General features: G+C 37.6%; 3 protein-coding genes and 2 pseudogenes across 5 annotated transcripts; 4 read left to right on the top strand and 1 right to left on the bottom strand.

The window, feature by feature from the left end:
* Positions 1–461: 461 nt before the first annotated feature.
* LOC121748202 lies at positions 462–9,736 on the top strand (annotated as a pseudogene).
* Positions 9,737–9,880: 144 nt separating this feature from the next.
* LOC121748200 (pentatricopeptide repeat-containing protein At4g02750-like) lies at positions 9,881–12,900 on the top strand. The gene is made up of 2 exons (XM_042142429.1): positions 9,881–11,530; positions 11,962–12,900. The coding sequence occupies exons 1-2, from the start codon at positions 10,013–10,015 to the stop codon at positions 12,766–12,768; spliced, it is 2,325 nt and encodes a 774-aa protein (XP_041998363.1). The 5' UTR covers positions 9,881–10,012; the 3' UTR covers positions 12,769–12,900.
* A 57-nt stretch (positions 12,901–12,957) lies between these two features.
* Positions 12,958–14,955, top strand: LOC121748201 (annotated as a pseudogene).
* Positions 14,956–16,297: 1,342 nt separating this feature from the next.
* On the top strand, positions 16,298–19,732 carry LOC121749523 (ATP synthase subunit beta, mitochondrial-like). Its single transcript, XM_042144095.1, has 9 exons — positions 16,298–16,824; positions 17,446–17,521; positions 17,609–17,697; positions 17,812–17,929; positions 18,011–18,114; positions 18,205–18,363; positions 18,453–18,677; positions 18,758–19,069; positions 19,284–19,732. Exons 1-9 carry the CDS (start codon positions 16,366–16,368, stop codon positions 19,395–19,397), a joined length of 1,656 nt encoding a protein of 551 aa, XP_042000029.1. The 5' UTR covers positions 16,298–16,365; the 3' UTR covers positions 19,398–19,732.
* Positions 19,733–20,467: 735 nt separating this feature from the next.
* Positions 20,468–22,449, bottom strand: LOC121748531 (CAX-interacting protein 4-like). Of its 3 annotated transcripts, none has more exons than XM_042142946.1 (3): positions 22,322–22,449; positions 22,018–22,077; positions 20,468–21,577 (listed from the first exon to the last, which is right to left on the bottom strand). In XM_042142946.1, the coding sequence occupies exon 3, from the start codon at positions 21,525–21,527 to the stop codon at positions 20,658–20,660; it is 870 nt and encodes a 289-aa protein (XP_041998880.1). In that variant the 5' UTR covers positions 21,528–21,577; positions 22,018–22,077; positions 22,322–22,449; the 3' UTR covers positions 20,468–20,657. The 3 variants fall into 3 exon arrangements, with proteins under 3 accessions (XP_041998880.1, XP_041998881.1, XP_041998882.1); XM_042142947.1 differs by having other exon boundaries at positions 20,468–21,541; XM_042142948.1 differs by having other exon boundaries at positions 20,468–21,541; positions 22,018–22,080; positions 22,326–22,414.
* Between the last annotated feature and the right edge of the window lie 4,259 nt (positions 22,450–26,708).

Genomic DNA, 26,708 nt, shown 5'->3' with positions numbered 1-26,708 from the left:
TCAAGCAGCAACGCCTACACTGATCCTTCAACGTTGTTATATATCGTATGAATCACTACAACCAACGAGAACACGAATATGTGCCCTCAACCGGGGTACTGCACTTGCCTCCCATACAACGGTGACATTTCTCGTCTGCACGAGGGAAGGAGATTGCGCATCGTGAACAGAACAATTGATTTCCAATGCGGGTCGGGGACTTGTATTAACGAGGTTGGAGGTTTTAGTTGTCGGTATTTAGAGTGATTGATTATTCGAAAACCAAAATCACATTTTTTTTGCCAAAAGTCGAATTGACTCAAAATTATCTTGGAAATTTCAAAATAGTAAAATGATTAGAAACATTGAGTATCTACCAGAATGATTTTTGTTTTTTTCCAGAATTTTTTTAGTAGAATCTTCATATTTCAATATATTTACCAATAAAAAATTATGGAAATTTGTTACTCCAATGACTCAAAGGTGCACGCGCCTCACTCAAATTAACCAATTGAAACTCTATTCATATCAGCTACACTTAACCAAAATCGCTCCTCGCGTTTGGTGATAAATTCCGGCCAAATCTCCTCAACTCCGGCCAATCCCCGCCGGAGTTGTTGTATCCTCAGCTACGACGTCATTTGAATTCACTTTCCTATTTGCATGAGCCTCCTTTGTCTCCACTTTCCCCCTCTCCATTTGCACTCCAAAACCCTAATACCTCACACCGCCGACCCTCCACCGGCGCGATTACTCTTCAGAATGAAGGACCGACCGCCGTCTGCTTACGGCGGGATCTACGTGCCTCCGCACCACCGCTTCCCATCTTCGAACACCGTCGCAACCGCATCCGCTTCGAATGATTCGAAGTCTATGAATGTGACTACTCAATGTGATGCTGAGAAACGAGAGTCGTTTAATAGTGTAAGAGTTACCAGTAATGGCAACAGTGAAGCCGCAAAATCTTATCCTTACTTGCCACCTCATCACTATCAGAAGCAAGTTCAGCAGCAGAAGGAAAAGTCAGGCCGCGAGGAGGTGGCTCAGCAAGTTTCTGATCGCCCAGTCGTGTTTTCAGCACAAACTGTATGCTAATTTTATTTATTTATTAGTATTATTATGTGTATTTTACTTGTTTGCCTAATTTGTTTGTGTAAAATGGATTTGTATCGCAACATACATCTTATATATGCTTAGTTAGGGTTGATCACGATCGATGCCAATCGTGGTTTCCTTTGATATATAATACAGAATAATGAAATATGTCCGTTGTTCATTGCAAACACATTTTAGCTTTGAATCGTACCGTTGGCTTCGAACTTGGATGACCTCTCACTATTTTTTGAAGTTAAATTTGTCTTTGACATTCTTTTTGGACCTACATGCTTTATGCATGCTGCATTGGTGCTCTGCTTGTGTCTCATGTAACAAATTTATCTACTACAGTAGTTTTTTTAACTTTCTTTAATTTCAGGGTTCTTTATCCTCAGAGAATGCTAATACATGGGAATGGAGGTTAAATGCCCTGTTACATGATAACGATAAGCAAGAGGTAGTGTCAAGAGAGAAAAAAGATAGAAGAGATTTTGATCAAATAGCAGCTGTAGCTAGTAGAATGGGCTTATATAGGCATCTTATCTGTCTCTTCTATTGCACTCCTTTGTTTTTAACTTTTTGAGTTTTTAACTTTTAAACATGTACTCTACAGCCACCTCTATATGAAGGTAGTTGTCGTCAGTAAATTCCCATTGCCGGACTATCGGTTTGATCTTGATGACAAACGTCCCCAGAGAGAGGTACTTGCTAGCTTTTGATCTTTCACCTGTTGTTTATTTGGTTCTGCTTTCCTAGTCGTTTTTCTTGAGTTATTTTGATGACCTATGCATGAGTGGTTTCTTTTGCATTCTTGTCATGCTATTAAGCTTTATTAACTCTGTGATAAATTAAATAATACTCTTTCAACAGTTATCTCCCAATCCTAGGTCCTAAATAGTACTCCCTCCATTTTCCTTTTTGGGCCGTTTCCTAAAAATATAAACGCTCCATTTTAGGAAAGTTCTTTTTCTCTATGAGGTGGGACCCATTTCCACTAACACACTTTTTCTTTCTATCTCTCTTACTTTACAAATTTTGCATTCAAATCCATGTCATTCCAAAAGTTCCTATTTTTAGGAAACGGAGGGAGTATTAGAATAATAGAAAAACTTGTTAAGAAAAAGAAATGAGATTCAGAGAGTCTGAGCAGATGTGCACACTCCAATGGAAGTCTCTGTTTAAATGCTCCATTTTTGTGGGACAATCAGGTAATCATGGCTCCTGGTCTGCAAAAGCGTGTGGATGCATATCTTGTCAATTACATTTCTGGAAAGCGTAAGAGCATGGATGCTAGTCAAGATCAAGTAATAGTAATGGTAGCATTGCTACCGATGACAGCCTTTTTGAGCAACCAGAGCCACTTCCACATAGCAAGACTGCCATGGAGAAAATTTTCTGGAGAAGAAGTATGGAGATGTATGAGAAACAACGCAACTGGCAGGTTCAGTTATCTGATTTCTAGTCTCATTAATTGTCTACGTAATCCAAACACTGATTTAACCCATAATAAACCTCTTAAGATGTTTTGATTTCTTGACCTGACTTAATTTATCACCAAATTTCTCCCATTAACGTTCTGTTTATCGGGGTCACTCGAGTGTAATTGGTAGGCACAACTATTGTATCATAGTTTCATTTGTTACAGGAATCTCCTGAAGGAAGAAATATGATGGAGTTCCATAGAAGTCTCCCTGCTTACAAGGAGAAAGATGCTATGTTAAGTGCCATTGCACTGAACCAGGTATTTCATGTTTGATGTGATACCAGTGTTAGTTTTTATTACTTCTATTAGTATGGTTTCAAACCAATTGCTTTATTTTGTTAAATAATGAATTTTCATTCTGATGCTTTTCTGTAGCCAGTTACGTAATTTAATATTTGGCCAATGAATTTAGCTTAGGTCCTTTGTTGTTGCTGCCGTTTGTATTTCCATGTTTTCTTGGTCGTTACCTGTATAATCCTCTAAATACATCACTATTGCGAATAAGAAGTGAATTTCTTGCATGTCTTTTTCTGATCTCTTAAATTTGAAATACTATCAATTACTATGGAGAGAGTTATATTTTTTACTATCAGAAAGGATCCATTTACTTCGTAGCTGTCTTTATTTCCCATTCTCCTCTATGATGGATTCTTCTCGTCCAGTGCCTTGATGCATGCATGGGTGGTTTATGAATTCTATTTACATAAAATTATTCAAGTGCAAAAGCTTTATGGCTGTCTTGAACTCACATTACAGATGATTTCTAATATCATTATATAAGTTTTGGTTATTATAATTATGAATGACAATTTGGAGCTTTTTAGGTTGTCCTCATATCTGGTGAAACTGGTTGTGGTAAGACCACCCAAATTCCCCAATTGATTTTGGAATCCGAGATAGACTCTCTGCGTGGGGGCATGTGCAATATTAAATGTACCCAACCTCGAAAGATATCTGCCATGTCTGTATCTGAGAGGATTGCAACAGAGAGAGGGGAGAAATTGGGGGAAACAGTGAGTCTCTTATTTTCATTATTACCTGTACAGGTACTTTTTTTTGGCATGTGTGAATCCCGTGTAAGCATAACTACATGTTCCTACTCTTGGTATCTCACTCCAGATTGGATATAAAGTTCGGCTAGAGGGTATGAAAGGAAGGGATACCCACCTCCTCTTTTGCTCAACTGGCATCTTGTTGCGCAGATTATCACTCGATAGAAGCTTAAAGATCGTAACACATATTATTGTTGATGAAATTCATGAACGTGGGATTAATGAAGGTATTTGTTCTTTACCTGCTTTGTAAAAGTTAAGCTGGGTTTAGTGTCATTCTTAACTCTTATGTTTTGTGACAGATTTTCTGCTTATTGTTTTGAAAGATCTTCTTCCTCGTCGACCGGACCTAAGGCTTGTCTTGATGAGTGCAACCTTAGATGAAAAACTCTTCTCATCATACTTTAGTGGGGCTCCAAGGCTCCATATTCCTGTTAGTCTTTGGTTTAACTGTATACTATCATCTCATTTGTAGACTAATAAATAATTACTTATTTTCTACGATTGATTTTGGCTAAATTTGTATGATTATTAACATATTTCAAGGTTCAGAGTTTTTCACAATGGATTTACTTAGAGGCATACTCCCCCCGTCCCAACTAAGTTGAGTCGTATTCCTTTTTGGGATGTCCCAACTAAGTTGAGTTATTTCCTTTTTTGACAAAAACAAAACATCCAATCACTCTTACTTTGTTCCATCACCTACTTACTTTTTACTCTCTTTCCTATTTTATTCCTCTCTCCTATTTTTCAACACAATTTCTTAATCTCTGTGCCCAAAAGTTTTGACTCACCTTAGTTGGAACGGAGGGAGTACAAAATAATGAAGGGACCCTAATTCATTTATGTTGTTACTGTTAGGGATTTACTTATCCAGTTCAGACCTATTTCCTAGAAAGTATTCTGGAGATAACAGGATACAAGTTGACGCCCCATAATCAAATAGATGAATATGGTATGGACAGGGCATGGAAAATGAGCAAACAAGTACCTAGAAAGAGAAAGAGCCATATTGCTTCGGCAGTTGAGGTGATCTGCGTTGTTGTTTACTCTGGTGAAATTATGGTTTATGTCTTTGTGGGGTGTGAGCAATATATCTGTGAAACTGAATCAGGATACACTTAGTGTTGCTGATTTCAAGGACTATAGTGCTCCGACAAGGGAGTCTCTGTCTTGCTGGAATCCAGATTGTCTTGGTTTCAACCTTATAGAATATCTTCTGTGCAAGATATGTGAAAACGAAAGACCAGGTTCTGTTTTAGTGTTTATGACTGGGTGGGATGACATAACAGCTCTGAAGGACAAGCTTCAAGCTCATCATGTTGTAGGAGATGCAAATCGAGTTTTGTTACTGGCGTGCCATGGTTCTATGGGCAGTGCAGAACAGGTTATTTGAACATTACTTGTTAAATGTATCTGCTGTCTTTTGATTTCTTACTGAGTTAATTAGTTGTGCGGTGTGCCATATATATCAGTTTGTTTGTTACATGAACATTTTGCCTTTCTTTCCTTCCTCTAACAAACCCATATTTTTGCTAAAGATTATTGCATGTATAATCTTGTATGCTAGATCACTAGACATTTTGTGGTTTGGCCATTTCCTTGCAGTTTCAGCTATGCAGGTCCTCAGGTTAAAAAAGGAAATGTTGAAATGGGTGTCATTAAAGTTTTACCTTTGACATTCTTCCTGATTGTCCATTGTCTATCGTCATATAATCTGATAACTACCCAGTAACCTCTCCCAGCATTCAGTTGCTCAAGGACATGATTGCGTGAAGTGTGCCCTTTTAGCTTGTAATGCCATGTACAATTAAATTATTTTCTTGTATAAATCAAAATAGGTCCTTATTTTTAGCAGTAAAATTTCATTCTGTTTCCTGACCATGATATATATAAGTTGCCTGTTCTTGTGCTATAATGCATGGGTTTAAGGGTATAAAATTTTAAGTTAGCATACTTTTTTTAAATATATTTTTTTACCTTGAACATTGCAGAAATTGATTTTTGACAGACCCCCAGATGGAATAAGAAAGGTTGTTCTAGCCACAAATATTGCTGAGATTAGTATCACTATTGATGATGTAGTTTTTGTTATTGACTGCGGGAAGGCAAAAGAGGCATCATATGATGCGCTAAACAACACTTCTTGTTTGCTTCCTTCCTGGATCTCAAAGGTTTCAGCCAAGCAAGTATGTAACAGCCAGCTTATTTTTCAGTTGTCAGCCATCGGCACCAATAAGTTCTTTAACACTGTGTGATATTATCAATGCTCTTTGTTTACCACAATCTAACCATAGAGCATATTAAGCTAATAGAGACATTGATAGTGCAGACAGTTCTGAGATAAACACTTTTTGGTATTGGTTTTTGAATGCTATTTAAATAAACCAAAAGTAAGTATGAAAAGAGAGTGGTGACTAAGAGGATATAGATGGACTAAAACTTTACCTAAAAAGCTTTGCATGGTTTTAAAGCACGCTAAGGTTATATTTTCGTAGGAGGTTCTAGTGATAGAACTTTCAGCATTCACTTGGGTTGCTTTTTATTTCCTCTGTTAATTTTCTGTTTCCCCCTTTCCTTTTTCGGTGTTTTAAATAGAGAAGAGGAAGTGCTGGTCGTGTTCAGCCAGGAGAATGCTACCATCTCTATCCAAAATGTGTATTTGATGATTTTGCTGAATATCAATTACCAGAGATTCTGAGAACTCCACTGCAATCCCTTTGTTTACAAATCAAGAGTCTAAAGCTTGGGGGTATCTCTGAGTTCTTATCTAGGGCATTGCAGTCACCTGAATATCTTGCGGTAATGCTTACATGTTAGCTGGAACATGTTTTCTTAGCAGTTGGCACTATTCACAAATGCATTTCCATCAAATTCCCAGCTTTAATGTTGTCATGACTTTTTACTTGTTTCATGTGTCTGCCTCTTATAACTTCTTCTCTTTATTGTTAGGTTCAAAATGCTATAGAATACCTAAAGATTATTGGGGCTTTAGATGAGAGTAACTGTTTTGGGTAAGTTAACAAGCAATTTTACTTATTCGTCCATTTTAAGGTTATGTGATGATGCACTTCCGTTCATGAATCTACCTCATCTGTTTTGTAGGTCTCTACTTGACAATGCTTCCCATGGAGCCCAAACTTGGGAAAATGCTTATATTAGGTGTCATTTTTAATTGCTTGGATCCCATATTAAGTGTTGTTGCTGGTCTAAGTGTCCGTGATCCTTTCTTAGCTCTCCATTGGATAAGAAAGATGTAAGAGACATTCAACTATTGCTCTTTAAAAGGACATTTTTTATACATAGGGCTTAGAGGGCCCTGGTAATTGCACTTCTGTTTTTATTGGTCATACATGGGGCTATAATCAAATCCAAATGTGCTCTAATTCTTTATTCATAAGGGTTGTCAAATAATCTTATAATTTTTTTGCGTGTCATTTACCAATGAACATGGAAAGTAAATGTCTGAGGCATAAAGCTGACACAGAACTAACAGCTCATAACATTTTTTCCCTTTATTTGTTATAGCTGGCAGAGGCGGCAAAAGCTCAGTTTTCACATGACTTCAGCGACCATCTTGCTCTTGTCCGAGCATATGAGGGTTGGAAAGTTGCTGATAAAGATCTCAATGCATATGAATATAGTTGGAAAAACTTTCTGTCTGCACAATCAATGAAAGCTATTGATTCCCTTCGTAAGGAGTTCTACTCTTTGCTGATGGACGCAGGACTTGTGGATAGCAACCCAATTACTTATAATGTCTGGAGCTATGACGAGAATCTACTCCGTGCAGCTATTTGTTATGGCTTGTATCCAGGGATTTGTTCTGTTGTGGTAAGCATGATTTTCGATCTTACAAAGATGTTAATGTTGATAACATGGTTGTGTTTTATTTATTTTGGCTGGCCTGGCTATGTAATCAAGCTATCTTTAATGGCAATCTTATCTTCCAAGCCCTTAAATGAATAATGTATTAAGCATATTTACTACTCCCCCCGTCCTCAAAAAATAGACCAACTTATAAATGGCACGGGTTTCACTGTGCAATTGGTAAAGTAAGAGGGGGGAGGTAGTGGAAGGAGTGTTAGTGGGTTGTGGGGTCCACATTATAATGTGTAGGATTATTATTTGTTGAAAACTTTCTATATTTAGACTTGGTCTAATTTTAAGGGAAGGCCCAAAGTGTTAAAACTAGCCTATTTTTTTAGGACGGAGGGAGTACTATATAATTCATAAAATCAGTTGACAATTACTTGCTGATTTTTTATTTTTTAATTGCATGATATGAACTCACTGACAGCACAATGAAAGATCCTTCTCTCTCAAAACAATGGAAGATGGGAATGTGCTTTTGTACTCTGTAAGTTTTCAGCTAGCTTGATGTCTTAAATTGCGTTGATGCTTAGGATTTATAGACTAATGGAGAGTCCTTTGGTTCCTTCCAAATTGGCTCAGAACTCTGTGAATGCACGTAACACAAGAATACCATACCCATGGTTTGTTTTCAATGAAAAGATCAAGGTGAACTCTGTGTTTCTGCGTGATTCAACAGCTGTATCTGATTCCATGATTCTGTTATTTGGTGGAAACATCTTGAGAGGTGGCACGGTAAATTTCTCAAACTTCGTATACATTGTAATCACGGTGATGGCATCTTGATCATGGAAATATATGCCGATGAGAATAATTTGAGTTCACATGATGGCCACTTAAAAATGTTGAGTGGATACTTTGAATTCTTTATGGATCCTGCTCTGGCAAAAATGTTCCAGAGTTTGAAGCTGGAGCTTGACGAATTAATTCAGACGAAAGTGAGTGAAAAGAGTTCAACTATCTATTTTATGTACACTGTCTTCAGTGTTTTTTCTATGTTTTTTTCAAGCTAAACTGCATTTTCTTGTATATTTTGTGGATGTTTAAACTAAAATCTGGGTTGCTTGTTTCATGTGTTAATTCATTAATTATGTATACTGTTTTGCAGCTTCTAAACCCCACGATGGACATACACTCGTATCACGAACTCATCTCTGCCATCCGTCTGCTGATCTCGGAAGATCGTTGTGGTGGCAGATTTGTGTTTAACCCTCAGTTGCTGCTGCCTTCGAATCCACCCCTTGCAGCAATGACAGAAGCTCAAAAATCAGCTTCAGTACACAACACAGAAAGTGGTCCTGGTGGCGATAACTCTAAGAGCCAGCTACAGACGTTGCTGACACGTGCAGGCTATGCCGCACCCAGCTACAAAACTAAGCAACAAAAGAACAGCCAATTTCAGTCGACAGTTGCATTTAACGGCATGGAGATAATGGGGAAGCCTTGCAACAACAAGAAGCTAGCTGAGAAAGACGCAGCAGCTGAGGCTCTGCAATATCTGCTTGGAGGGAACGGATCATGTCATGACCATCTCGACCTTGTGTCGATAATGTTGAAAAGAAGCAAGAAAGATCACAAGTAGTCTTGCATATATTGTGGCATCCTGCAGGCGGCAAGGTATCACAGATAGCTCCCACCGTCCCTAGCTAGATATGATTTACTGCAATGCGAATTCCCAAGGTGGTCGTGAAACATTATCGACCTTGTGTCGATAATGTTGAAAAGAAGCAAGAAAGATCACAAGTAGTCTTGCATATATTGTGGCATCCTGCAGGCGGCAAGGTATCACAGATAGCTCCCACCGTCCCTAGCTAGATATGATTTACTGCAATGCGAATTCCCAAGGTGGTCGTGAAGCATCGGAGTCCAATGCTGAACCATCAACCAAGAAAGTTGCAGGTTCGAGATGAAGTCTACGATCGAAACCTAAATCTTGTGCAGAGGCTGCTATGTACTGTTTAATGTTGTGGGTGTTGGTACAACTGTGGTTTGCTGCATCTACTCACTGAGGACCAATGGTTTTTGACCGATGAAGTCTAGGATCCCGTTGGACTCGGAAATGAACGCGAAGTTTTGCCTCTAGTCAAGAAATGGTAAATACTTTTAATCCCCTTGATCCCTCCTTTTTGTATACTAGTCGTAAATTTTAATGGTCGATTGTATCTTTTGCTTCATCAAACAGTCAACCGTTTGTATATGAATACTTACAACATGATTTTCCCATTTCTTCTATCAACAATTAGTTGTCCTTTTAGGTTGAGCTTGTTGTGGAGTATGAAATTTGGTTATTTTGTCACAAAAATTGATAGAAAGAAAAAGAAATTGTTAAGTGGACCATGATCCTTCACTAAAAATATACACATTCTCTTGCTTTTTCTACTTTTTAACTATTGCGATTTGTGTCGAGGTACTGCTACTATTTTGATACGACTATATTGATTTGTTAGATGAATTTTATAATTTCGAATTTCGAAAGTAGCACACGCTTTTAAGGATTTTTTTCGAAAGTTGGTTTTCCTCGTATGATTCCATGCGTTTCAGACATTTCCACACCACCATCATACGCTCGTCGCAGAAAAGAACAAGAATTATTTCACGGAGTGCTACGCCGCCGCGCCGCGGTGCTACCTACTTCTTCGACCCACCGGCCAGTAGGGAGCCGCCGAGGCCCAAAAGCAACAAATTTACAGACTCCGACATAGTGAAATGCAACATTGCTATCACAAGCCACTTGCGCAATGGCCAATGCGACGCCGCCTTACACTTGTTCAACTCCATGCCTAGCAAATCAACGATCTCCTACAATACTATGATTTCCGGTTACTTGTCCAATGGCCAATTTAAGCTAGCCCAACAGGTATTCGATGAAATGCCTGTGAAGGGTTTGGTCACTCGGAATATAATGATAAGTGGTAATATTAAGAACAAGAATCTCGGAGCTGCACGGCGGCTGTTCGATGAAATGCCAGAGAAGGATGTTGTTTCGTGGAACGCGATGTTGTCTGGGTATGCACAAAACGGGTTCTTGGATGAGGCCAGGAGAGTTTTTGATGCGATGCCGGAGAAGAATGAGATATCTTGGAATGGGATTCTTGCAGCCTACGTTCAAAATGGGAAGATGGAGGAGGCAAGGAGGTTGTTTGAGAGTAAAGAGCATTGGGCGCTGGTTTCTTGGAACTGTTTAATGGGAGGCTACTTGAAGAAGAAGAGGTTCATTGAAGCGAGACAGATTTTCGAGCATATGCATGTTAGAGATGAAGTTTCTTGGAATACGATGGTTACATGTTATGCACAAAATGGGAATATGAAAGAAGCAAGGAAATTGTTTGAAGAATGTCCAAGCCGTGATGTGGTCACATGGACGGCAATGGTTTCGGGTTACATACAAAACGGGCAGTTGCATGAAGCAAGGAGGATTTTTGATGAGATGCCAGAGAAAAATGTCATTTCGTGGAATGCAATGATTGCAGGATATGTGCAGAGCCAGAATATGGATTTGGCAGGAGAGTTGTTTGAAGCAATGCCGAGCAAGAATATTAGTTCTTGGAACACTATGATAACTGGTTATGCTCAAAACAACGATATTGCCAAAGCTAGGAACTTATTTGATAGGATGCCACATAGGGATTGCATCTCTTGGGCGGCAATCATAACCGGGTACATTCAGAATGGTGATAGTGAGGGTGGATTACGGATTTTTATTGAGGCGGTGAGGGATGGGGAAAGGTTAAACAGATCTGCATTTGTTTGTGTTTTAAGTACATCTGCCGATATTGCTGCTTTTGAGCTTGGTAAGCAAATACATGGGCGTGTAGTTAAAGCTGGATTTGAGTCTGGCTGCTATGTGGGAAATGCTCTTCTTTCCATGTACTGTAGGTGCGGAAGAATCAAGGAGGCCTATGAAGTTTTTGAGATAATTGGGGATAAGGACGTGATCTCGTGGAATACAATCATTACTGGTTATGCAAGACATGGCTTCGGCAAAGAGGCTCTCCAACATTTTGATTTAATGAAACAAGCCTCTATACAACCTGATGAAGTTACAATGGTAAATTTCAATTGCATTTTCTGACTTCTTGCTTCCATTTACTGATTTACTTGAGTTGAGACTGCATTATCTCAGAATCAATTTTCGTTTGTGATGCATCCTGTCTCCAAGTTGATGATTTCACAATACTTTCTGAAATGTAAATTGTAGATAAAACAAAAAGTAAAAAAATGGTTCAAAAACAGAGTCAAGAAAAGATGCAATTTTATCTGAAGGAAAGAACATTGGAGGTGTGTATTAAAATCTGTCTTTCTTGATCAATTTTCTTGCAACACATTGGAGGTGTCTTTCTTGATCAATTTTCTTAAGGTAAATTTTCTATACAAGTGAGCGTGGAAATTTTCATTGATCGATTGTTCTTTATGTGAGAAATTCCTGTCCATCCATCTGTTGATCAAAAGTATTGACTTGTAGAGCTTGTTTTGATATAGGTTGGTGTTCTATCTGCTTGTAGTCACACCGGCTTGGTGGACAAGGGAAAACATTACTTCTACTCCATGAGCAAAGATCACGGCATAGTGCCAAACTCAAAGCATTATACCTGCCTGGTTGATCTCCTAGGTCGAGCTGGGCGCCTAGACGAAGCTCAAAACCTAATGAAAAGCATGCCCTTTGAGCCAGATGGAGCAACGTGGGGAGCTCTCCTTGGCGCTAGCAGGATTCATGGAAATACAGAACTGGGAGAAAAGGCTGCTGAAATGATCTTTGCTTTGGAGCCATGGAATTCTGGGATGTATGTTCTTCTTTCCAACTTATACGCAGCTTCAGGGAGATGGCAAGATGTTAAGAAGATGCGTTTAAGAATGAGGGATACGGGTGTTCACAAAACTCCGGGGTATAGCTGGGTTGAAGTGCTAAACCAGATTCACACGTTTTCTGTTGGAGACTCGACCCATCCTGATAGCGGTAGCATCTATGCTTTCTTAGAAGAGTTGGATTTGCGGATGAAAGAAGAGGGATATGTTTCAGCCACAAAACTGGTACTGCATGATGTGGAGGAAGAGGAAAAGCAGCATATGCTCAAGTATCATAGTGAAAGACTAGCTGTTGCTTATGGGATTATGAAGATACCGAGTGGGAGACCTGTTTGCATTTACAAGAACTTGCGCGTCTGTGAGGACTGCCACACCGTGATCAAGCTCATAGCCAAGATCACGGGGAGATTGATCATCTTACGTGATCCTAATCGCTTTCACCACTTCGAGGAAGGATCATGCAACTGTGGTGACTATTGGTGAATGCAGCTTCGGCACATTCTTGCTCTTGCATTCCTGCAGTGAAAGAATATCAAAATAGGCCATCTGAAAAAAAGAAACCAGGACTGGTGAATTATTAAATTTTTTGTTTCAATTTTTATATACTTCTGTACACCAATTTTGTTTAAGGTTTAAGTCTTATGTGAATAATAGTAACATTTAGAAAGTATTCAAGAAATTTAGGTTTTCGGAGAAAAAAAGAAAGAAGAGAAAATCGATTAAGTGAAAGCGATCAATTTTGGCCATTTCTTCCTATAAACACGTTTTAGGTATTTAGCATTAACCAATAGAGGCGCGCATAATAGCCCACCCATGATTCTGCTCCCTCCCCCAACAATGGCGACTGCGCTCATCTACCATCCTCATCTCAGCAGAAACATGCTCGATTTCAAATGCTCTAACTCGTATTTTCTCTCTAGAACTCTCAAGCAGACACCGCCCAATCCTCGGAGCTTCTCTAGTAGGAAGCTTTTCAAGCGATTCGGAAGATTGTCTTGTTCTGCTGTTGAAGATGTGACGCAGAAACAACAAGAAATTAGTACAACCAGCAATGGTGCGTAGAAACTCTTAATTTTGTAGTTTTATTTTCACAGATACAACATGAATTGGTAATTTGTAGGAGTTAATTTGATTGCTGAATGAAAACCCTAGCTCTTTGAACAAAATTTCAGTAAGTTAGAACTCGAATTTCTGGCCCATTTTTTACAGTTGGGAAGTTTGATCGTCGAACCTATTTCATCTGGTATTTTATGGGAAATGATTATGCAATCTGTTATACGTTGAATCTATTTTTAATTGAAATATTTCTGTCGTTTTGGTAGAGATGTTAACATCATTGCATATTTTTTGTTCGAGTATCTAAAACACAAACTAGATGGAGAAATATTTGAACTACTATGATTAACCTCTGTAATTACAGAGGCTAGCAATGATGCAGAAGAAAATCCTTTTCTGAACAATAAGTTAGATGATGAGGGAAATTCCATCTACAACATTCTTTATGCGAGCAAAGAGCTTCTCCCAGACGATGTAGAAATGAGTGTATACGACCATTTAGAGGTGCTGAGGCAGAGAATTATTGTCTCAGTTTTGGCTGTTGGAGCTGCCATTGTTGGTTGTTTTGCTTTTTCAAAGGATCTCATCTTGATTCTCAAAGCTCCGATCAGTGCACAAGTCGTTCGTTTTCTACAACTTGCCTGGAGAATTTTTCTTCACATCTCTTAAGGTTTGTTTGTATCCTCATATAATTGATCAGTTTAGTTTCAGTAAGACAACTGACGTTCTTCAATTTGTGTAGCTCATCGTGTTATGAGTTAGTTTGTGATAGAATGATGAAATCATTTTCTCATTCATTAGTTTTTACTGTAATATCCATTCATGAATAGGAGTGAGTAGCATATTTTGGACTAAAACTCGAAGCAATATCACCTTCTTTTACAGGTTTCTGGATACTGTGGCCTTCTAATAGGGATCCCTGTGATTCTCTACGAGATCATAGCTTTCGTTCTTCCAGGTTTAACAGTGGCGGAAAGAAGATTTCTGGGGTCGATTGTCCTAGACTCGTCTGTCCTCTTCTATGCAGGCATCGCCTTCTCCTACCTCGTTCTCACTCCAGCCGCCCTGACATTCTTCGTTAGCTACTCCGAGGGGGCGGTGGAGTCACTGTGGTCAATTGATCAGTACTTTGAGTTTGTGCTTGTGCTCATGTTCAGCACTGGCTTGTCTTTCCAGGGTTTTCTCATTCTTTTATGCCAATTTGCAATGTTTGTCTACTTTTTCTTGAAATGTCTGTTTTATAACATGTCCATTCATGGAATGATTTTCAGGTCCCTGTTATACAACTGCTTCTTGGACAATTGGGGTTGGTTTCTTCGGCTCAAATGCTGTCGATATGGAGATACGTTGTGGTAGGCTCAGTGGTTGCTGCTGCTGTGCTCACACCCTCGACCGATCCTCTAACTCAGATGCTCCTCGCTGGCCCTCTTATGGGTCTCTATCTTGGTGGCGCGACGATGGTTAAAGTCATCGGGCGATAACTGTTGCTTGCAAGAATAGGCGTTTCTGGCTGTGTGTGTGCTTGTATAAAGATTTTTTTTGGTAAAATCGTAGAATGTGTATACAGTATACGTCCATTTGAAGAAATCTTGAAATTATTTGAGCTTTTTGATATATATAGGTAATCAGATTTCAAAATAAAATGAAGAGAAAGATAGGTATAGGTAGTGGGCCTAAATTGACGAAGATTTGATTCAATCATATTCATGTATCATACACATACGTGAACCATTTTGACATTTCTTCGGACTCGAGAGTCCTATCGCAGTGGAACTCCTTTACTTTAACATATTGTATCGTGATCGCCGTGCCACTAATAATTACTACTCGTATTATTATTAAAATATTTTTATGTAAATGCATCATCACCTTTCAATAAGTTTACCAGTAGTATGATTTTTCTCCCAGAATATTCTTAAAGTTAAATACAAATAGACATAAAACGAACTTAGTAACTCCAATCAAATGAGAAGAGTGTTTATATATTGAAATTAACAACTTGCATTAGGGTTATTTTTATGATTGTTGATTATAAGAATATACTCCTACATTAACATAAATTAGGGTCAAATGAATTTATGTTTTGAGAAGCTTACAAGTTGTTACATGTTAAAGGATGTTTTTACAGCTTATATTGTCAGCATGGATTAACAGCAAGTTTGTAAAAGTTACCAATTAAAGCCCAGATTTCAAAACTGTTAATTAGTACATGTAGATTGACATTAGTTTCATTTATGCAAAGACTAACTATTGGTTGCAAAGCTGTGGTGTTATTGTGTTCAAATCAAATACTTCAAGTTATGCATTGTTCACAATCAGTTTCCAACTTGTAGTTTCTCTGATTCAACGAAGCATCAGCACACTAGATTTCAACTTCATAATACTCACTTGTTTGTAGACTGAGAATTGAGAAAGAGAGCATGCATCTGAGTTTCAAGTCTTACTACATGTTGTTGCATTTTTAAGGTTCACAGTGAAATTTTCACTACAATCATGTTATTTGATCCAACGATTCGCTGATATGCGCAGGACCACATCACATAACACACTGCAGGCCGATTTGATTGAAGAAGTGTGGGCACGTAGGGGAGATGGTGGCGCAGTGTAAACATGTTAGTGATTTGTACTAGATTAAATGTAGCGGGTAATTTTAATTTTAATTTAGTGTGTAATTTTAATTTTAATTTTACTTCGTATAGTCGTGTTCTTCTAATTACGTATAGCCCGATAAATTTGTTCATAATTACTTGAAATATTATAAAATGAAGTTGATTATAGAATTTGAGGGCTATTGGAGGTGTCCACTATAGTGACGGATACAAAATTTTTGGGCTATGGACAACAAAACTGAGGCTATGGATAAAAACTGAAATGGGGCTTGGGTGTGTCCGCCTTATAGTGGACACTCTAAGAGACAACGTTTCGGATGACTTATAACCAACCCCCTTTGACACAAACCCTAGCACCCATTTCTCCCCACCATTTCTCCATTCTCTCCAAATCTCAATCATCAACTCCTCCGCCATGGCTTCCCGGAGGCTCCTGGCCTCGTTCCTCCGATCCGCCGCCGCTCGCCGCCCTAGATCTCCAATCCCCTCGGCCCCGAGGCCTAGCTCTCGGCCTTCACCCGCCGGCCACTTCCTCCATCGCTTCGCCAACCACTACGCCACATCGGCAGCTCCGGCTGCTCCTCCCTCCAAGGCGCCATCCAACGACGGCCACACTGGGAAGATCACTGACGAGTTCACCGGAAAAGGCGCGATCGGGAAGGTCTGCCAGGTCATCGGTGCCGTCGTCGATGTGAGATTTGAGGACGGTTTGCCCCCGATTCTGACGGCGCTTGAGGTTCTGGATAACCAGATCAGGCTTGTGCTTGAGGTGGCTTCTCACTTGGGTGAGAGTGTGGTGAGATGCATTGCTATGGATGGAACTGAAGGGCTTGTTAGAGGCCAGCGCGTGCTGAACACGGGGTCTCCAATTACTGTGAGTTTTAATGTGTTGACGTCGTATTGGATTTACATTTTTTTAATTTTGATTTTGTTATTGAGATTCTGTTTTGTTATATTGTTTGAATTAGAGTTTTGTTCTTAGAGATTATACTGAAATCGAGTTTTTTTTTAGATTATACTGAAATCGAGTTGAATTGATTTGTATTGTAGTATTGGTTTTATCCTGGTGTTTTGTTTGATGGTTAGATCTGAGGATAAGCTATTCGTTTCTCATGGTCAATTGATGATAAATGAGCTTTTTAAAACGCTTTGATTTATCATATTAAGTCTTTTTGTTCATACATGGGCTTGTCTGAGATTTAAGCTTTCTTAACTTTATAATTTCATCAAAGCAATGAGTTTGTTGTTCTCGATGACACATTTTGTCACTTGACTGAAATTATATGATCTAGTAAAAGTTTATTTACTGCCAATGGGGGTGGCATTTGTTGGTCTCCTGATTTTGATTGGGGTTACTTTACTTGAGCAATTTCCACTGGCTCTTGTTTACCTAGAATCAGGTGTAAAATAACACTTTTGGTTGTCAACTGTGCCAATTGCTCAAGTCATTGTTGTAGGTATATTGTCAATTAACAATTATATTGCATGATTGTAGGTTCCTGTTGGTAGGGCCACTCTAGGTCGCATCATTAATGTCATTGGAGAGCCCATTGACCACAAGGGTGACCTTAGTAAGTAATATTGCCTTTTGGGAAGAAGTCATTTCTTGTTGGTGATTGGAAAAAATGTAGCTTTACCAATGAACTGTTGTTATGCAGAGACTGAGCACTTCTTACCCATTCACCGTGAAGCTCCATCCTTTGTGGAGCAATCTACCGAACAAGAAATTCTTGTCACTGGTATCAAGGTACTTTTGTACTGGTCATTGCAGTGATCCTCTTGAACGGCCAAATTTACCTCATTCTTCTCAATCTCAGTGGGTTTCTCTTAGACATTACTTTTCTAATTTTGAAATTTCCAGGTTGTCGACCTACTTGCACCTTACCAAAGAGGAGGAAAGATTGGGCTTTTTGGTGGTGCTGGTGTTGGAAAGACGGTGCTTATCATGGAGCTGATCAACAACGTTGCCAAAGCTCATGGTTAGTTCTTGTTGGATTGCTGCATTTTAGTGATGCATCACTCAACAAATATCTCATTGTTGTTGCTGGTTTGTCTGTCAGGTGGTTTCTCTGTCTTCGCTGGTGTGGGAGAACGTACACGTGAGGGTAATGACTTGTACCGGGAAATGATTGAAAGTGGTGTCATTAAGCTAGATGAGAAGCAGGTCAGCAACTCAGCAGCTTATTCTGGATGTTTTCTATTATCCAGTTTGGTATTACCTTTTTACTGAGGTTTTGCCATCTTACTTGTTCAGGCTGAGAGCAAATGTGCTCTTGTCTATGGTCAAATGAATGAGCCCCCGGGTGCTCGTGCTCGTGTTGGACTTACTGGGTTGACTGTGGCTGAACATTTCCGTGATGCTGAGGGGCAGGATGTGCTTCTGTTTATTGATAACATTTTCCGTTTCACCCAAGTAGGCTTAATTTGTTATAACTATTCATTGTTTAGCCAATTTGTATTTTGCATGTTACTGATGTTACATATTGTGTAATATTTTTCCAGGCCAACTCTGAAGTGTCTGCTTTGCTTGGACGTATTCCTTCTGCTGTCGGTTATCAGCCTACTTTGGCTACTGATCTTGGAGGTCTTCAAGAACGTATTACTACGACCAAGAAGGGTTCTATTACATCAGTCCAAGCTATTTATGTGCCAGCTGACGATTTGACAGATCCTGCTCCTGCAACCACCTTCGCTCACTTGGATGCCACCACTGTGTTATCACGATCGGTATGTATATTTGGTTTATAACTTGCTTCAAGAAATTTTACGATCGTTTTTTTATATTATTTTTCTGTCTGTACTTGTAGATTTCTGAGCTTGGTATTTATCCTGCTGTCGATCCTCTGGATTCAACATCTCGCATGCTTTCCCCACACATATTGGGAGAGGGACACTACAATACAGCTCGTGGTGTCCAGAAAGTTTTGCAGAACTACAAGAATCTTCAAGATATTATTGCCATTCTCGGAATGGATGAGCTCAGTGAAGATGACAAATTGACTGTTGCACGTGCTCGTAAGATCCAACGATTTTTGAGCCAGCCTTTCCATGTCGCAGAAGTTTTCACGGGTGCCCCGGGAAAGTATGTTGAGTTGAAGGAGAGCATCACCAGTTTCCAGGTAAATATTGTTACACTCTTGTCTTTCATGAGATCAGTAACTCTTATGTGTACTGTTTGTCAAGTGCTGTTGCTATGATACAGAGTGGATGTGTATATTCCTATCTCCCTTCTGTTTATATTATGCTGATAGACTCGTTAATTTATGCACCTTTGAATTACATGGTTCGTATATTTCATTATTTGATGTGTCTCTCTTGATTGTTCTGTAACAGGGAGTCTTGGATGGTAAGTATGATGACCTTTCAGAACAGTCATTTTACATGGTTGGAGGAATCGAGGAGGTGATTGCCAAGGCTGAGAAGATTGCCAAGGAGTCTGCTGCTTAGATATAGGTCAAACTTTCTCTTTTGATGACATCTTGCTCTGCGCTGCTGATAATTGCGATAATAATTTAGCTCTTGGCAATGCAATGCCCACATGAAAGATTTTTCTATTTTTGGGGATATTACATTTCTGTTTTTGTTCTATATGTGCGGGAAAATGTTTCAATGGCTCTCTGCCAAGCCCCCTATCCGATTGTCTTGTCGTGTGACATAATAAGCTGGGGGGACATCAGCAGACTTGTATATTTTTGCTTCAAGTTGTTTCCTGAGAATTGGATTCACCCCACTGCTATGTTGTTTCAATGTGTTTGGATATCTCAGCATCTTTGACATGTTTACATTTCTGTTGTCGAAGAAATGATTCAGCTTTCTGCATTATGAAATCTCAATTGATTTGTTCAAAATCGGAAGATTGTGTTTGAAGTTCACTATTTGGCTCCTGATATTTATTTGAAATTTAGCTACAGTTTTAATGTTGATCCCACATGTTTATTTAAATGATATCAACCATTGATATTGTACCAGACTACCGAGCAACTGGACTTATCTTAAAGTCTAGAGACAGTATATTAACCTATAAACGAATCAATAAAAAATGAAATAAATAAATCAAATTATTTGCTCTTATGCGGTTAATTATTAGGTTACATGTCCTTGTTTCAGTAGGATACATTCTCAAGGTTTCATCACCATATTTTATGAAGCATGTTATACTATTGGACTTCTAGAAAACCGTAAAATGAGACTTATTAGTTATTCCCAATTCAAGAAACGTAAATATGTGAATTTAGATCTGATAAACTCAAAAATAGTGTAGTAGTAACAAAAAACATTTGTTCTATTGGGAATATTAAATTTAAATCCCGACACATTTTGTCAATGCTAGTTGCCAAATTAAGAGAAAATCGCATCCAACTGACAATTGGCTATTATTACTCCAATAACATAAGTAATTGACTAATAATTTACCAATTCGGTTTCTCTAACCTGTACATTGGTTTCTCACGATTTGTTTTCTATACAAGTTATACCTATTTGATTATTTAGGTTCATATAGATACATAGTCGAGCACTCGAGCAAGATCGTAGTCAGTTTTATAAGAAACGAATGTAAGGTTCCAAAGCAGATGACAATTTTGAAAGTAGTCAAGATACAGACATTCTAAGAATCAATGACCATGGAAGTTTCGTGCTAGCCTAGCACAATAAATTACAAGATAACTAGAGCAAATGACCAGTTGTTTCTTTGGCTTTCCATAACATCTAATCTTGGCCATTTATATTGGCATTTTTATCTTCAATACGCTGCAAGGCTTCATCTTTGTTGGGTGTCATCAGCTCATGTGACCGTTGGCGACCATTAGTGTGATCATGATGGTCGCCTTTTCTGTTATCATCATCAGATGATCTCCCCAGAGACATGCTCCTCCTACCCCACCGGTGCCTATCAGAATCAGACTTGTTGTGCTTATTACGCTGTTCCCTTCTGCCTGTCTCCTCACTCCAATCAGAATCACGCACTCGTCCATGATGATGATGGCTGTGGTGATGTTTATGATGCTTTCTACTGCTTTTTCTTCGAACAGCATGACCATCCTCGTCACTGTCGGAATCAGAACTTGAAGCTGAGTGTGAATCATGCCTGCGTTTCCTATGGCCATGCCTCCTCCTTTTCTCTCCGAAGTCACTGCTATATCCATCACTGCTGTCATCATCCGATCGCTTTGGCTTCTTCCTCGATTTCCTATCCTTCCTCTTCTCCTCCTCCAAGTCGTACTCATCGCTGCTTTCATCATCAGAGTCATATGATCGTCTCTTTGGCTTCCTCTTGGATTTCCTATTCTTCCTCTTCTCATGGTCTGAATCCGAATGGCTGTGCCTTCTTCGCTTCTTGTGGGACTTCCTAGTCCTCTTTCTCTCCTCACTACGATCACTATCACTGTCGGTATCAGACACTGATGTAGACCTTCTCTTGTGCTTGGCAGCTTTTGCCATCCTCGCCTTGGCTTCAGCATCAGCCCGTGCCTTTGCAGCAGCTTCGAGCTTTTGTTCCCATTTCAGGGGTGCTTCCTTCTTGGCCAAAACTCTCTTTTTCTTCTCCTCAACAAGCTGCATAAATTTCTTGGCATCCATAAACACAAGTCTCGCTGCATTTGGTATGATGACGACGACCAGAAGTGCATCTCAAAGAGAGAAGGAAATAATGTTAGTTCCTCCAGCACTAACACCAGACTATTAAGATGTAATGCTAGTAACAAATACTACTAGAAATCGGATTCCACTTCAGAATATAGATCTGCCAGTAACTTAAGTGACAAAATTAAACCAATCAAATCAGTTCAAGATTCAACATATACAACTACAACAAACTTATCATGTCTATGGCAGTTCAAATTCTTGATCATAAATCTAAGTGAATTAATTCAACCAATTAAATCAGTTTAAGATTCAGCATATACAACACAACTATCACAAACTTATCATGTCTATTGATATTCAAATTACTGTTCCTAACTGACAAATTTCAACCAATCAAATTACCTTAGAATCACAACAATATTCTAGAATCGTAAAATATATCTAAACAGCAAAATACGATGTCTAATAGTAGCACGTTTCTCACCTTTTGACAACCAAGGGAAATCACAAAAGCCCAAGAGTAAGACCACCTCTCCGCCCTCAACTGTTCAAACAAGAACATAAGCTTCAAATTATTACTAGTAACCCAGATTTTTTGGGGGGGAAAACCAGTCAAAACACAAAATTGAAGAGGTCGATTTCACACTATTTAAAACATAAATCGGCAGTTCAAAGATTCAGTCTTTTCGCAAAACCCTAAATTATAACAATCCGTTCGCAAAGAAACTATAGATCCAAGGCAAAACAAGAAACATATAGTAAAAGAGACGGAATTCAAGAATCCGCACCTGAAAAAAAAAACAGATCAAGATGAAATCGGAGGAGGAGCTGATGTTCTTGACTAATCTCGTGAGCTGATTGACCTTTTCTTTCTCTAGAACGTTCCCGAATTCAAATTTACACTATGACTAACCCGTTCTGCTAAAACATATTTATACCCATCATATAATAAACCAATAAATTTAAATTCTCTAGTAATCGCTCCGTCTCAACTAAGTTGAGATAAAATTTTTGGGACGGAGATTAAAAAATTGTATTGAAAAATAAGAAAGAAAAATAAATTAGAAAAGATAAAGAGAATAAAACAGATAGTGGAATAAAGTAAAAGTGATAGGATATTTTATTTTTTATTTAAAAAGGAAATGACTCAACTTGGTTGGGATATCCTAAAGAGGAATACGACTCAACTTAGTTGAGACGAAAGGAAATACCCAGTAATCCCTCCGTCCAATAATAGATGGCATACTTGGGGATTGACACAAGATTTTAGAAGATGTTGTTTTGTGTTATGTAGAGAGAGAAAATAGTAAATTTATATTAGTGTGAGAAAGAGCTTTTAAAAAAAGGAAATGTGATATATTTTGTGGGACAAAGATTGTTAGATTACTTATTTTCATATGTAAATTTATTTAGGAAAAATTGTGAATTAAATCATCATTTTTGTTTGACTTCTGGTCAATTCCATAACTTATAAAAATAACTAATTAAATCATAATTTTCATACAAAAAAAGTTGAAACCCCCACCCTAAGGGTCCCACACATCCCGGTCCGACAGTATTGCGAGGGGTGTTAAATCAGGGTACGCAATGACTTGCTAAGGGGGAGGGCCTAACCCACTGCCTGCCAGAAGCCCACCTCCCAAGGCCTCACACTTGTGCATGAGAAGTGTTGCAACTACACGACAGTAGTGGAATTTGATCTTTGGCCAATCATACAAATATGCCCCTCCGGAACCAACTGCACTATGCCCCTGCGGACAATTAAATCATAATTTTGATACATTTCTCAGTTGTCTCATTCAATTAAAATTTTGATAAAATTTGTTGTGACTTTCACCGATTATATAATAATCATCTAAAATCGATTATCATAATATTGAGCAAGATTAAATTTATCTAAATGGAAGCACTACAGTGACATCATAGTTAAAATGACAACCTAGACAAGCAATCTGTAATACATATCCAAGCAATCTGCGATACGAAATCAGAGCACTATTGTAAAACTATAGTTAAAATGACAACCTAGATAAACAATTTGGGATACATAAACAAGCAATATTATACATGGGCAAGCAATCTACAATATATAAGCAAACTACTCGGCATATGGTTCCAAGCAATCTACGATCCGAAATCAAATATGATCAAGCAATATGCGATACATAGACAAACAAGCATGCCACGTGACAGGCTAAGGTTTAATTTACTCCAAAATCTAAGGATTCACATTGGTGGTACATCGTCATTTTAATTGTGGTTGTTATTTTAGTATAACCCTTTATCCAAAAAGCTAACTAAAAATTGTGATTTAAATGACAAATTTCATCAAAATTTTTATTGTCTAGGACAATTGAAAAATATACTTCATCCGTTCTATGTTAATAGAGTTATTTTACTATTTTGGAAAGTTCCAAGTTAATTGAAAAATATACTCCATCTCTTACTTTATTCTCTCTTACTTTATTCATCATCCACTTAACACACTATTTTTAAACTTCGTGCTAAAAAGAAACGTCTCTATTAACAAGGTGGATTGCTGAAATCGCTCAATTGAAGCCAAACCGGGTTCCTCGATAGAGTCTATATTATAGGTAAAAGCTATATATCCGTGTAATATTACATCATAATTTAGCTGTTATTTTCTCTAAATTCATGTCACAGTTGGAAGATATATTTTGACCATGAAGTGGACTCTGATTCTGTTTCCTGATCAAGTATACTTAATTAATTTCAACAATTTCTTATTTCCTAAAACCGGATTATCTCTATAGATTAATTTCCTCAAAGATTCCATGAGCTAGTTTTATAGTGTACGTAGATCAATTTAAATTACATATTAAAACATTTTGTGTATGAGCGTAATTAGAAGTTACCACCAAACTTCCATTATAGTAATATCTACTTAATTGTATTTGATTATGTGTCTTGACTCATAAAAAATTAGTGAGCTATTAACGTTGGTTGACGTATCAATTTCATTTTCTTTATTAGATATTATGGAGAATGGAGAGTCCCACGAATTTCTCGATTCAGGTGAGATCCAATGTAGATCCACTTCTTCCTTGACTATGGGTGGCGTGAGTATAAAATTACTATGATTTGATTAGTTACTTTTATAAGTTATGGGATTGATTAGAAATCAACAATTTTTTCTATTTAAATGGCAATTTTCCATTTATTCAATGTCGATACGCATGGAATACTTGGAAAATAATTAAATTAATACTAATACTAACATAATAGAAAATTCAAAATCCCGAAATTCCATCATTCAATCCATTGACTTGGAAATTACACCAAATTCTTTCGTAAAATTATAAAATAAACTGAATACTTAATTATATTTACAGTTTAATTCAGTCACAACACCCACAATAAATGCATCGATCGGCGCCTATTGTAGCCAGGCCACCAATCAACGGCATTCTCCCACCGACGTGCTCCCGTCCGCGCCCGGATGCGATCATCGGTCGATCGACACTCATTGCGGCGCTCACCGCCGATCTTGCGGCCATTTTTTTTTATTAATTACAGTATTTTTTTTATCATTTTCAGTCGCTGTATCTATTTCATTTTTACGTCACACCTCTCTATTCTTTCATCTCTACTTAAAGACCATGTTTGGTTGCCAGGATTCTGTCTGGGAAAGTAATCTGATTCCTTAAATTTTAAATTTCTGTGTTTGTTTCTGTTTTTAATCAAACTGGGAAAGTAATCAAAATCCTGAAACAAGGAAAGTTAGTACAACTTTCCAGGATTCTGAATCCTAACTTTTCTTAGGTATTCTTTTTTCTAGTTTTAGTATTCTTACATATATAATGCAATATAGTACAGTTTATTATTATTATTATTATTATTATTATTATTATTATTATTATTATTATTATTATTATTATTATTATTATTAGATTATTATTATTATTATTATTATTATTATTATTATTATTATTATCATCATTATTATTATTATTGTTATTATTTATTACAATGTTTTAAAAATAATTAAAAAGTATAAATCATACTTAATTTCAGAATAATAAATAACTATAATTCAAATTATCATAATTATAACTATATTATTAATATTTATTTTTTTATTATCATAATAATAATAATTTATTAAATAATTAAATATAATTATAATTATATAATAATATAATATTATTAATTTATAAATTAGTAATTAACAATAAAATTGTAGTGAAATTTTAAATTATAAAATTTATTCAATTAAAAATTAAGTAAATATAATGATAATAATAATCTTATTTATTATTATATTATTATATATTATGATGTATAATCCATATTTAAACTATCCATCGTAATAATAAATAAAATAATATAATTATTATCATTTGTAATTAATAATTTATTAAATAATATGTATTATTATTTTTTATAAATAAAAAATGATAAGTATATTTTTAGTTTAGTGTTTAAATTAAATATATACTTTCAAATCTTGATATTTTCCAAACACGAGAAAGTAAAGTTATTAGAAATCATATTCCCAGGATTCATTTTCCCAGGAATCATTTTCCTTGCTAACTTTACTTTCCCGCCAACCAAACATGGCCAAAAAACTTTCTCTATCTATCTCTCTCTTACTTTACCAATAATGCATTAAAACTCATGCCAAACACAAAGTTCATACTCTTTGGGGACGGAAGGAGTATATTCTACGTTATTATCTATGTTTATTTTCCAACAACTAATATAGAGCCTTTGATGCGAGTAGGAGAAGTCACGAAGTATAGACGATGGGTCCCATAAGACACCAACCAATGGTCGTGGTTGTTGACACCACACGTAGGATGTAGGCATCGCCGGGTGTGGCTGAGGGTGAATAGGCGCATTGGGCGGGGACGAGCAAGACGACCGGGGGACACAGGGGCAAGGCGCAAGAGAGGCATGGTATTGAGCGCAAGCCAAATGTACCTTGGTCATGCGGCCGAGCAGTGAAAGCATAGCGGTTAGTGACCTGTCGATGTCGGAGCAAGCGGACAACTAGAAGGTTAGGTCATAGGTGATGCTAAGTGGTTGTTGCTTGGTGCATATCAAGAAGATGTGGTTCCTTGAGAGTTCTCAATCTCCAAGTTGGAGACTATTGAAGTATAGAGGGTGATGTATTTTAGATCTAATATATTTTCTAACTTGTCTAGAATTTGT

This window comes from Salvia splendens, chromosome 9, assembly GCF_004379255.2.
Source record: "Salvia splendens isolate huo1 chromosome 9, SspV2, whole genome shotgun sequence".
Taxonomy (NCBI): Eukaryota; Viridiplantae; Streptophyta; class Magnoliopsida; order Lamiales; family Lamiaceae; genus Salvia; species Salvia splendens.
The sequence above is the reverse complement of the archived record's forward strand: the minus strand, read 5'-3'. Positions and strand labels throughout refer to the sequence as shown.

Excerpts from the sequence above, each read along its gene's own strand:
- LOC121748200 (XM_042142429.1), top strand. The coding sequence starts at position 10,013 with ATGCGTTTCAGACATTTCCACACCACCATCATACGCTCGTCGCAGAAA. Across the intron at positions 11,531-11,961 it reads AACCTGATGAAGTTACAATG|GTTGGTGTTCTATCTGCTTG; the intron begins GTAAATTTCAAT and ends GTTTTGATATAG.
- LOC121749523 (XM_042144095.1), top strand. The coding sequence starts at position 16,366 with ATGGCTTCCCGGAGGCTCCTGGCCTCGTTCCTCCGATCCGCCGCCGCT. Across the intron at positions 17,698-17,811 it reads TTCTTGTCACTGGTATCAAG|GTTGTCGACCTACTTGCACC; the intron begins GTACTTTTGTAC and ends TGAAATTTCCAG. Across the intron at positions 18,678-18,757 it reads CCACTGTGTTATCACGATCG|ATTTCTGAGCTTGGTATTTA; the intron begins GTATGTATATTT and ends CTGTACTTGTAG.
- LOC121748531 (XM_042142946.1), bottom strand. The coding sequence starts at position 21,527 with ATGGATGCCAAGAAATTTATGCAGCTTGTTGAGGAGAAGAAAAAGAGA.